The following is a 12,271-nucleotide window of genomic DNA, read 5'->3' as shown; positions in this document are numbered from 1 at the left end:
ATCAAAACAAAACCTAAACTTACCATTAGGAACATATCACGTTTCATCACTTACAAAGTACAATCATAACAACCAAGAAGAATCTCCAGCACCCATGTGACCTTTACGAAAACGGGGAAGGCCAAAGAAAAATTAAAAGTTTTGTCGTGCCTTCGGGACGATTTAGTCACGCCAAAGGGGGAGACTGTAACATAGCAATATCTAGCATAACATATTTCTTTAATACAATATGGCAATGCCTTTGTATGACATTACTTTTTCGCTTTCAAATGTATCGTACTATAGTTGTCTCTTTTTAACTTAAGTAATTTGATTTGTATAACTTTTTATAACAGAATGTACCAGAAATGATTTTGCCATGTGAAAAGGTATAAAAAGCCAGCGCACTCATAATTCTTCATCATTTCGTTCTGCGATCGGCGGTAAAAACATCTCCAAGCTAAATGCAGATTGTGTGGTAGGCGCTAAGCCCGCCGAACTTTGTGTTAAAGCAAAGGAGATGTACTTGAGTAAACTGCATTGTAGTGTGGATAGCGATGGCTAGCCGCTGCAAAGTAGTTGGCCATGACCAAACATCGCTGAACGAAATTTCCAACTACGTTTCATTTAGTTTTCTTTTACGTTCACCAAAATTAAATTGTTGTACCTTTTAAAATTTAAACAAAAATAAAAGTTTTCTTAAAATATTAAAAACTTCAACGTTTTCTAAAAACATTAAACGGAGTAACCGATACTCTACAAAACCATTTAAAAAGCCCAGTGCTTCTTTGCACTGACAACGCCATAGGTCAAGTAGCCTTGCATAATATTATAAATCTTAAAAAAGTTGACCGGAAAAACCTAAGATCAATCATATCGGAAGGCCTGCCGAATTTCAAGCTATCAACAACAAAAAATTTACAACATTCGCAAATTTGTTTAAACAACTGGAAAATGAAGAACTATTACAAACACATTAAATACAAACACGGGGAATATACATGCATGATAATGAAACAGTACAGTAAACAAAAACGGAAGCTATCAAAACAAAAGGAGCATTTGAGATTTCTCTTGGAATGTAAAAGATATGACCTAACACCAAGTCATTTAACAAACTCAATCAAACACATTCTAATAGGGTGAACATCGCAAAGGGTAAGACAACAACTACACAACACAAAGTTATTATTTCTGCGCAAGATATTAAATAATGAGATAACACAAACAAACATTAACATAAAAATCACCAAAGACTACATACACCACGCTGAAAAAGAACTAAAGTTTAGTCTAAGTGAGCTTGAGCTGAACACATTTACGAACGAGCAACACTTTCTAGGACAGAGAATAGCAAATGAGACAAAAAACATACACACACAAAAAATAGAATCACTCAAACAACAACAATTACGAAATCTCGGTATAAACACCAGAAACGATTGGTTCGTGAACAAGACAGACATAGTTTTTCCAGAGGAAGTTAAGTGGCTACTCTCTCTCGGGAGAAAATTTACGATCCCTACAACAAAAAGTAACTTCAGTCCAATACATATAATTGCCGAAATGGAACAAGTGATAAAATGCTTAGAGGAAGACTGAAAAAAGGAAATAGCGAGGAACAGAGTAAGCAATCAGATACAACAGTTTAAAAGAAATATAAAGAGCAACTCAGCGGAGAAGTTTATCACTGAGGTACACAACAAAACCAAAACCTTTTTGAAACCACATAAAAACGATATAGTAATCACAGAGGCAGAAAGGAAACAAGACGGTAGTACTTTACAGAAAAGATTATAACGCTAAAATGAGCGAATTGCTAGAAGACAAAAAGACATATACAGCCCAATTCTAAACGAAAATTCCGTGCGAGTTTTTTCCCTTCTCCCATTCCTCGTATTCTAAATAAAAATTCCTTGTGAGTTTTTTCACTTCTCCCTTTCCTCCTATTCTGAACAATGTTCGAAACAGCGGAAACCGGTTATGGGAGAAAAGTAGGTATTATGAATGTGAGGGAGAGGGAGATTTCTCTGCCATTTCATAGGAGTTTTTTCACTAGTTAAATTAAAGGGAATGCATCAAAATAGTTAAAGGAAATTGGTTATTTTAAGAAAGAACACTTATTTGTACAAATTTGTGCTAAAATATGTATTTACATTCTACCACAATATTCTCACTGTTAATACAACAACAACTACAACCACAATATTCTTTATTTTAAGTCGAAAAGTATATCATAAGCAACGGTAGAGCTCTTGGTATACATATTTGATGCAGCCATCCAGAAATTGCGTAAGGATTTTTTAATAAGGCTTAAATAGATTTTGGCATATGACGAAGGACGACCAACTCAACTTGGCCGCCAGAAAATTGCTTTGCTGAATGAAAGCAGGCAACTCCGGCAGATTTGTGTTATGCGGCCGTCTTCTTCTTATGTTCCGCTGTTGATGTTGCTGTGGCACCAATTCATTACTCATTTCAGTGAATACCACATGAAATGCTATAAATACTGTGCATTGTTTATATTTTATTTCTTAATTTCCAACAAATTTGCAACAATAATTAAACTTTTCAATTTTTTAAACAAAAGAAGAAATGTGCAACGAAATTTCAATTGACAAAACAGCTGACTTCGAAAATTCGAAATTCCTATTCCCAAATTATTGTTCTCCCTAGGAGAACAGAATTGGAGGAATTTTTCCGCGGGAATAAAAAAATCCGCGAGAACAAAATTCCGCGAGAATATTTAGAATTGGTCTGATAGAGTAACAAGAACGGATCCCACACATCTACTACAAAAGAAAAACAACAACGTAGTAAATGAGCTTTTCAAAAACAAATACATAAGTGCAAGTGAGAAACAACAGCTATCATGCTCAGCAGCCAACGCACCGAGACTTTACGGATTACCGAAAATCCACAAGCCAAACTTCCCTCTACGTCCCATCGCGTCCTCAGTAAACGTCCCATGCTATCACTTATCTAAGTATGTAGGAAATACAATAAAAACCATAATATGCTAAGAGTTTAATGTAAAGAATGCGTATGACTTAAAAGAGAGATTAAAAGGGATGTATCTCAACGACGATGAAGTGTTGGCGTCGTTTGACGTCGTCTCTCTTTTTACTAATATTCCGACGTCTCTTGCAAGCAATATAATTATGAACAAATGGGAAAAAATACGGAATGCAACGAACATCCACAAAAACAAATTTCGAAATATATTGAACTTTTGCTTTTTTGACAACAATTATTTTATATTTGACAACAAAATATATACGCAAACTTTCGGAATGCCCATGGGAAACCCCCTCTCCCCCACGATAGCAGATATCATAATGGACGACCTACTTGACAACGCCTTCCAAACTCTTAAGCAACAGCTCAATATTCAAGTAAAATTTCTAGTCAAATACGTAGACTACATATTCGCAATTGTCCGACGTAATGACGTGAAAATAATTATAGATACACTTAATAGCTACCACAAAAAACTAAAATTCACATTTGAATTGGAAAAAGACAATTGCATTCCATTCCTGGATGTAAAAATACACAAAGAAAGCAATTCTCTAATATTTGATTGGTACACTAAGCCCACATCTTCTGGACGCATGATAAATTTTCACTCCTCTCAACCTCTAAAGTATAAGATTAACACAGCCCAAAATTTCATAAATAAAGTGTTGCCCATAAGCCATGAGCGATTCCAAGATGCCAATGTCCTTAAAATAATAGAAGCTTCGAAAAGCAATAATTATCCATACAATATGATATTAACTTTAATAAACCAGCGAAGCCTGGAAATAGACAAAAAACGAAACCTAATAACAACACAAGAAACAGAAAGCAAAACAAAGCAATTTTACAGTGTTACATATATACCTAAACTCAACGAAAGCTTTAGGAAAAATGTTATTAACGAGAAGAATAGCATAGCTCTCGCATACAAATCAAACTACACCTTAAATAATATATTTACACAAACAAAGAGCCCTATCGAACACCTACAACAAAACAACGTGGTGTACGAGATCACATGTCAAGGAAAAGGGAATGAGGACTGCAACAAATTGTACATAGAAACTACGAAACGAGCATTGGGCGTTCGACTAACAGAAAACGAAGCGGACATAAAGAACCACAGAAACAATACTGCCTTATCACAGCATATCACATCGAGTGGACATAAAGCTGATCTGGCGAATACAAAAATTTTAGACAAAAACAAACGCGGGAGAACCAGATACACGTTAGAAAGCTTGAGAATAATGCAGCAGAGAGAAAACACAATAAACAAAAAAAGAAGACACCGCAGACATCGCCGCAACTTACCTTTTGTGTTTTTAACAAATTTAGTATGACAATGATACCCAAAATGTGTGGTACCGATGACCCTCACTTAGTTTTTAAAGTTTTAAAATACATATAATTAAAGTAAGTGATGTTTTTGTTTTTACTCAAATACATGTTTGCTTATGTATGTGCTTTCTGTGTGCTTAAAACATTTGTTGACTCTTTAACTCTATACATATATATATATATATATGTACTATATATACTATATATATATATGTACTAGTTATTAACTTTTATTTAATATTTTTAATAATGTAAACCAATTTTTTGTTTGTTGTTGAAAATAGATTCCGCCCTTGAAAATGCTAGGATGACTAGCGAAACGTCGAGCTGTAACAGTGAATAAACTTGTTTTATTTGCACTGACAACGCAATAGGTCAAGTAGCCTTGCATAATATTATAAAAGCCCAATATCTATTGAACTTACTTACCTTCATAGATAAAATCACCACCTCCTGATGTTTCTTCACCTCTTCGTGGGAAAATTCTGATGTAGCCAAATGGCACATAGACTCCAATGCCAAATAACGTAAATTCGTTTCACGATTACTCAAAAATTGTCCCAACTGATTACAAGCGCGTACCAATAAATTCGGCTCACTATCGCTATGTATAATCAAATTGATGGCCTCAAACAATACTGCATTTTTAGCATTCGAATGTTGTACTTTTTTACTTTTCGGTGGCTCTTGTGCCTTATTCAATATAGTTTCAAGTGTTTCATTTAAACGTGCACGTACACCAGGCTCTTCAGTTACCGGATTGTAATTTTGTAACAAACGTAATAGCTTCACCGATAACCATGGCGCTGGTACAAAATAATATGTATAATCTTGTAAATCCGTATAGCTAGCGGTAACAATGCGTGATAGACGTGACACAGCCAAGTTTACGCATCCCTTGTACTCTTCTGGATTGCGCTTAACAAGCGCATCAATTAATGAAGTGGCCGCTGTCACAACGCCCATATGTTGATCGTTGAGTAAATGTATAATACGCGAGGTCCATTCACCGCCTGGTATTATATCGGGGCTGGAACGGAAGAGTCGTAGAAGACAAAGTGCAGCCGATTGTTTAACAACATCCATTGTGTCGCTGTACAATGAAAAAGGAAAAAAAAAAATTAAGTGTCAATGAAGAATTATGCTAAAAACTGTAGTGAAATAAATGTACGCACCCCGATACCAATAATTTTGGTATTTCATTCGAGAAAGATTCTGCCATATCGCGACTGCCTATGTTGGCAATACACTGCAAAGCCAAATTTACATGTACAGGATTACGTGATTGCAAATCGTTTTTGATTGATTGTATAATCAAACGTATTAAATCGCTATTGGTGTTAACCAAAACCGAAATGAAAAGGTAGCCCTGAAATAAATATTTTATAAGAGAAAAACATATTTGACTTTAAATTAAAAGAAGTAACAATTTTTGGTGGGTGTTAGAATGATTCCTATTGAACAGAAAAATTCGGATCATTGTCCAAAATTTAGCACTGCTTGGTTATTGTTTGGGATTATACATATCAGCGCATTTCTATATATTTACGACCCATGTACCGAATATAAGAAATGAGGAGTTCCATACCGAAACGCAATAAGTTCACCAGTAACTTTTTTTATGTTACAGATAGGATTTAAATTTACTTTCTTATAATAATTTTTATAAGAAGTAATCTCTGTGTAATAATCTTTATGAGAAGTAAAAAACAAAACGAAGATAAAAACAAGTAAAGGTGTCTAATTTCGGGTGCAACCGAACATTATATACTCAGCGTGAGCTTCAATTGTACATTTCATTTCAGATAAATTACTTTTCTACACAATACGTGGCACCGCCCGTTTAAAAGAAAAATGTCTCCCCATTTCCTCTTACAATAAAACTTGATAAGTGAAATATCATTGATTCAAAACTATTTTTTGCTAAGTTATAGGTTATTATTCTAGTCTACGACCCTGTTAAACTTGTTTTAATATAAGTTGCCGTGGTCTATAACCGATCCCGTCCATTTTTACTAGACACATTTTCTGCTATAAGGAAAATATGTGTACACAATTTCATTACGATCCGTAAATTTTTCTTCGAGTAATGGCTCCCGAAACAGTGAAAATTGCTTAGTCATAAAAGGGGCGGTGCCACGTCCATTTTTTAAAATTTGAATTTTTTCCTATTTGTTATAAATCCACTTGGGAAACGAAATACCATTGATTTTGCAAAGATATAGCTTATTTTATACTTCCACGACTCTTTTAAAAATCTTTTATATAAAAGTGGGCGTGGTCCTTAACCGATTTCGTTAATTTTTCTTCAAAGCATTCCTTATAGTAAAGGCAACCTCTCTGCCGAATTTTGTTACGATAGGTTTAACGATTTCTGATTTCTGATTAATATTTGCAAAATTGATTTTATCACAAGTGGGCGGTGCCACGCCCATTTTAACAATGTTTTTCAAATTTTTATCAAGAGTCTCAATATCAGTCCACACCTCAAATTTCAACATTATAGGTTATTATTTACTAAATAATCAGGTCTTTTGTGTTTTCCAAAATGTCACAATGCCGATTTCGCTTGTTTTCGATTGGTAATCTGTGTCCAGATAAGCTCGTGTACCAAATTCGGTGAAGATATCTCAAAATTTACTCAAGTTATCGTGTTAACGGACACACGGGCGGACGGACGAACATGGCTCAATCAAATTTTTTTTCGATTATATCTATCTCGATTCCTTTATACCTGTACAGCCAAACATTATCCAATCAAAGTTGTAATACCCTGTGTACAAGTACAGCTGGGTATAAAAATTTAAGTACTTCCTTTATACAAATAAACCAAAATAAATGAAAAATGTCTATTTATTTATATTTGTTCTAATTTGATGATTAAATTTTAACATAACCACTGTAAACATGTTTATGAGGAACAAAAATAGAAAAGTGAAGCGCACATTGCCGGACTTAGGTAAAGATTATATAGAAAGCCTTATCTGTCCAATATAGAAAACTCTTTTATTCTAATTCTTATAACCTAATAGAGCCCAAAGTTTCAGGTCTCTGGGTTATCGGAAAGCTGCCTAAAACACTAAAGCAAAATTTCCAAGTTCGGCCCAGTTTTTTGAATCTTCACGGTCTCTGGACGGCCTAGCGAAACTTTTTTTCCCCTTACGTTTAATTTTCATGGGGTTCTGAAGTAAGTTCTTAGTCTCAAAAATATAGCTCTACAGGAAGTTACTGAAATAGCGGTTGCAGGAAGGACTTCACATATTGTAAATGGACTTTCTAAATTTTTCGATCCCTGTCCACTATAGAACTCTTTTATCCTAATTACTATAGCCTAATAGATTCCACAGCTTCGTTAAAAGTTTCAAGGCTCATGGTAATCAGGAAATTCCTGAAAACTCGAAAGAGAAATATCCAAATTCGGACGGTTTTTGAATTTTCACGATCTCTGGACTAGCTAGTGAACATTTTTTCAAATAGCTGTCGCAAGATTCCTGTCCCATCGAGACAACTTTTTTATCCTTAATACTACAACGTAATAAGGCCCGAAGCTATGTTCAAAGGTTCAGCTCACTGTGTTATCGGAAAGTTCCTTAAAACTCGAATGCAAAATTTCCCAGCTTGCAAGATTATTGAATTTTCACAATGCCTGGATCACCTAACAAAAAATGTTTTCCCTCATGTTGCATTGTCATCGGGTTTTGAGGTATGTTTTAAATTTCAAGAATCTAGCTCTATGGGAAGTTACTCATTTAGCGGTCGCAGGATTCCACATTTTCTAAGTAGACTTTCTAAATATCTCGATCCCTGTCCCATAGAGAACGCTTTTGTATCCTAAATATATATATGTACAACCTAATAGAGTCCAAATCATCGTACAAAGTTTTAGATATATGAGTTATCGGGAAGTTCCTTAAAATTCGAAAGCAAAATATCAAGGTGGGCACTTTTTCTCATTTATGTAGGAACTTGTTACGAGTAACTTATTGCATTTGGGTTTGGAACCCCTCAAATGGTTGAATATGGCAAGGTAAAGCGCAGTACTCAAAATAAAAAGCATGGACGGAATTTCCCACAAGAAAAAGCACTCTTCAGAGATTTTGAAATGACTTAGACTTAAGCCTGAATTCGAACTCTGCCGCCTCCATCAATAATTCCCAACTTGAATTGCACAGTATTATTCATCATACTTACAATTTGCTTTTCCGAATATTTATTTGATGAGAGCAAGTTGACGGCCTCCATATGGCCAAAGTCGATGTCATGCCCAAGCAGAAATATAAATAACAGCTTACATACATACTTTTTCTTTTGATAACCATCAAGCGTTTTGTCGCCTTTAAATTTGCTACGTATATTGGCGAGCTCCTTATTAATGCGCTTCACTTCAGCTTCTTTACTTTTACCTGTGTATTTTAAAAGGAATTGCATAAGTCAATAAGTTTGAGCAAAGTCAATTTTTTTATTTTTTTATTACGTATATTATTTCGTGAGATTTTATGAAATAAAACAAGTGGAGAAGTCTAAGCTTGGGCAAAACCGAACATCTTTATATATAAAAATCACGTGTCACATTGTTTGTCCGCGATGGACTCCTAAACTACTGAACCGATTTTGAATTTGTTTTGCACCCCGTATGTAGTTTGATCTAACTTGAAATATAGGATAGGTTATATCTCAGTTTATGGTCGCAATATTATTTTATTGCAATTTTTTATATGTTTATACGTAATAATAATATGTTACGTATACGCACCGGCACTCATATTTTCAGGTGGTGCGGTTATACTTCCGTGTAATTGGTTGGTGTTTAACTAACCAACGTGCTTATCAATAAAAAATATTATGGCGAATGGTACAAAAATGGAACAAAAGAGATAGACGGAGAGATAGATAGAATGAGACGAAGATGGAGATAGATGAAGCGAAAAAGACAGAGGGAGGAGTGAATAAAAGGATTAGGAACAAGTGAAGAGCGCAAGGGCAGAGTTAAACGGAAAAAGCTTTTTAAAATGTATGCAGATAGGCCAAATTTAGGGCAGAACAACGTCTGCCATGTCTGCTAGTTATATATCATAAGGATCAACCGAAAGCTGAAATAAACTGGTAGGGTCTTTTTAGACTTATTCCTTTAAAAGGTTTGCGAATATTACAATTGATATGCAGAAAATTGAAATTCATATTCAGACTTCATTTCACATTCAGAAAATTTCAACTGATATTCAGAAAATTGCAATTCATTTTCAGAATTTTATTTCATATTAAGAAAGTCACAATTCATATTCAGAAAATTACAAATGATATTTAGAAAATTCCAGTTTATGTTCAGAGCTTCCATTTCGTATTCAAAAAATTACAATTGAATTCAGAAAATTGCAATTCATTCTCAGAATTTAATTTCATATTCAGAAAGTCACAATTCATATCCATAAAATTACAAATTATATTTAGAAAATTCCAGTTTATGTTCAGAGCTTCCATTTCGTATTCAAAAAATTATTCAGAAAATTGAAATTCATTCTCAGAATTTAATTTCATATTCAGAAAGTCACAATTCATATTCAGAAAATTACAAATGATTTTTAGAAAATTCCAGTTTATGTTCAGAGCTTCCATTTCGTATTCAAAAAATTACAATTGAATTCAGAAAATTGCAATTCATTTTCAGAATTTTATTTCATATTCAGAAAGTCACAATTCATATTCAGAAAATTACAAATGATATTTAGAAAATTCCAGTTTATGTTCAGAGCTTCCATTTCGTATTCAAAAAATTACAATTGAACTCAGAAATTTGCAATTCATTCTCAGAATTTAATTTCATATTCAGAAAGTCACAATTCATATTTAGAAAATTACAACTGATATTCAGAAAATTGCAATTCATTTTCAGAATTTTATTTCATATTCAGAAAGTGACAATTCATATTCAGAAAATTACAAATGATATTTAGAAAATTCCAGCTTATGTTCAGAGCTTCCATTTCGTATTCAAAAAATTATTCAGAAAATTGCAATTCATTCTCAGAATTTAATTTCATATTCAGAAAGTCACAATTCATATTCAGAAAATTACAAATGATATTTAGAAAATTCCAGTTTATATTCAGAGCTTCCATTTCGTATTCAAAAAATTACAATTGAATTCAGAAAATTGCAATTCATTCTCAGAATTTAATTTCATATTCAGAAAGTCACAATTCATATTCAGAAAATTACAACTGATATTCAGAAAATTGCAATTCATTTTCAGAATTTTATTTCATATTCAGAAAGTGACAATTCATATTCAGAAAATTACAAATGATATTTAGAAAATTCCAGTTTATGTTCAGAGCTTCCATTTCGTATTCAAAAAATTATTCAGAAAATTGCAATTCATTCTCAGAATTTAATTTCATATTCAGAAAGTTACAATTCTTATTCAGAAAATTCCAGTTAATATTGATGTTCAGAAAGTTACAATTCATGTTCAGAAGTTCCATTTCATATTCAGAAACTTACAATAGATATTCAGAAAAAATTTAAAGAATCTATGTGTATTTAACATTCAATGCACTGTTAGACATTGATCACTTAGAAATGGACGCAGGTCCTTTACAATCTTGAAGGGCATGGCGGACCACCATGGGATACAGTGTTAGAAGAGTGAGGGAGAAAGACGGTGAGATTAAGACGGAGAGGAGATGGTAAGAGACAATGGACTTTATTTTAGATCATACTCTAGTGGGTTCAACATTGGGGAATTAAGTCCGAGCCGCAGTACACTTCCTACATAGTCCATTGGAAAACTCGTTAACAGCAGCTCTAACGCTATTTATAGTTAATTTTTTTATGTGTATGTGTGTGGAGCGTATAACACTTACATCCCATCCACCACCATCGACGTGGCAGGAGGAGCACGGTACCACCACACCACGGCGACCACTTTGCATCTACATATTGTAACGAATTTAGTACAATTCCGCTTATTTGCAACCTTCTACTATCGTTCGTATCGCTAAGCTGTTGAATAAATAACTCCAATATTCAATAATGCAAAGTGATCTTTATTAAAGTACTTCACAATAACACTTATACTTCGCAACCAATAGCGTGCTTAAATCAAACTGATTGCTGCTTACTCAGCTTTAACTCCTTTTATACTCTGTGATGTCTCGTTCGCATACTTCTATCTGTTTCTTCTTCTAGAATTTACTACTTGTTTACCAGCTATAAACTCACCAGCTATAAACTACAGATGCACGTTTATAGCTTCTCATATGCGCGTGTATATGTGAGTGATATTGCACAAATGACTGCCTACTTTGAGCATCTCAGATATACGCATGTGTATTGTGAGAAATACTTTGCTGATGATTGCATACTTTTGTGAGCATCTCTCCGCTGCTGGCATGTACATATCGCTCATTTGCTGCAAGACCGGCATAAGTCAAAAAAATCTATTTTCCAGGAGAGCCATGCCCAGTTTTTAACTGTCATATGTTGCGCATATAAAGGCATATTTTCATTTTTATAGCACGTGGTGAATTTTTAACGCATCAAAAAGATTTTTTTATACAACATAGATCACGATATTGGGTAAGTTTATATGTTATTAACTCAAAACTCATGTTTTTTGAGTTATGCCGGTCTTGCAGCAAATGAGCGATATGTGTAGACATAATGATTGATTTGTTTATGTACATATAAGTCACTGCTTAGTATCGGCTTAGATTCCCCTAGTGTTGCTAATATTCATCACAATATGTATGCAACATAAACAGTGAAATATTCTGAATAGGAATTGTAATTTTCTGAACATTAATTGTAACTTTCTCAATATCAGTTGAAATGTTCCGAATATGAATTGCATTTTTCTGAATTTAGATGAAAATTCTGAATATGAGTTGTAACTTTCTGAATATCAATTGTAACTTTCTGAATAGCAAAT

At 33.7% G+C, this 12,271-nt stretch overlaps 1 protein-coding gene across 4 annotated transcripts in view; it reads right to left on the bottom strand.

Moving 5' to 3' along the window:
- Positions 1–12,271, bottom strand: part of AP-2alpha (adaptor protein complex 2, subunit alpha) — a 78,662-nt gene that overhangs the window by 37,691 nt on the left and 28,700 nt on the right. For all 4 annotated transcript variants that reach the window (XR_010949760.1, XM_067767005.1, XM_067767004.1 and 1 more), the window contains exons 3-5: positions 8,533–8,744; positions 5,517–5,710; positions 4,771–5,434 (exon numbers count right to left, since the gene is read on the bottom strand). Coding sequence is in view for 3 of the 4 variants with exons in the window: in XM_067767005.1 (XP_067623106.1) it covers positions 4,771–5,434; positions 5,517–5,710; positions 8,533–8,744 (1,070 nt within the window). In the remaining variant the exon portion in view is untranslated. The remainder of the gene's footprint in view (positions 1–4,770; positions 5,435–5,516; positions 5,711–8,532; positions 8,745–12,271) is intronic.

This window comes from Eurosta solidaginis, chromosome 2 (genome assembly GCF_040869045.1).
Source record: "Eurosta solidaginis isolate ZX-2024a chromosome 2, ASM4086904v1, whole genome shotgun sequence".
In the NCBI taxonomy this organism is placed as follows: Eukaryota; Metazoa; Arthropoda; class Insecta; order Diptera; family Tephritidae; genus Eurosta; species Eurosta solidaginis.
Note: the sequence above shows the minus strand (reverse complement) of the source record. Positions and strands in the feature narration are given on the sequence as shown.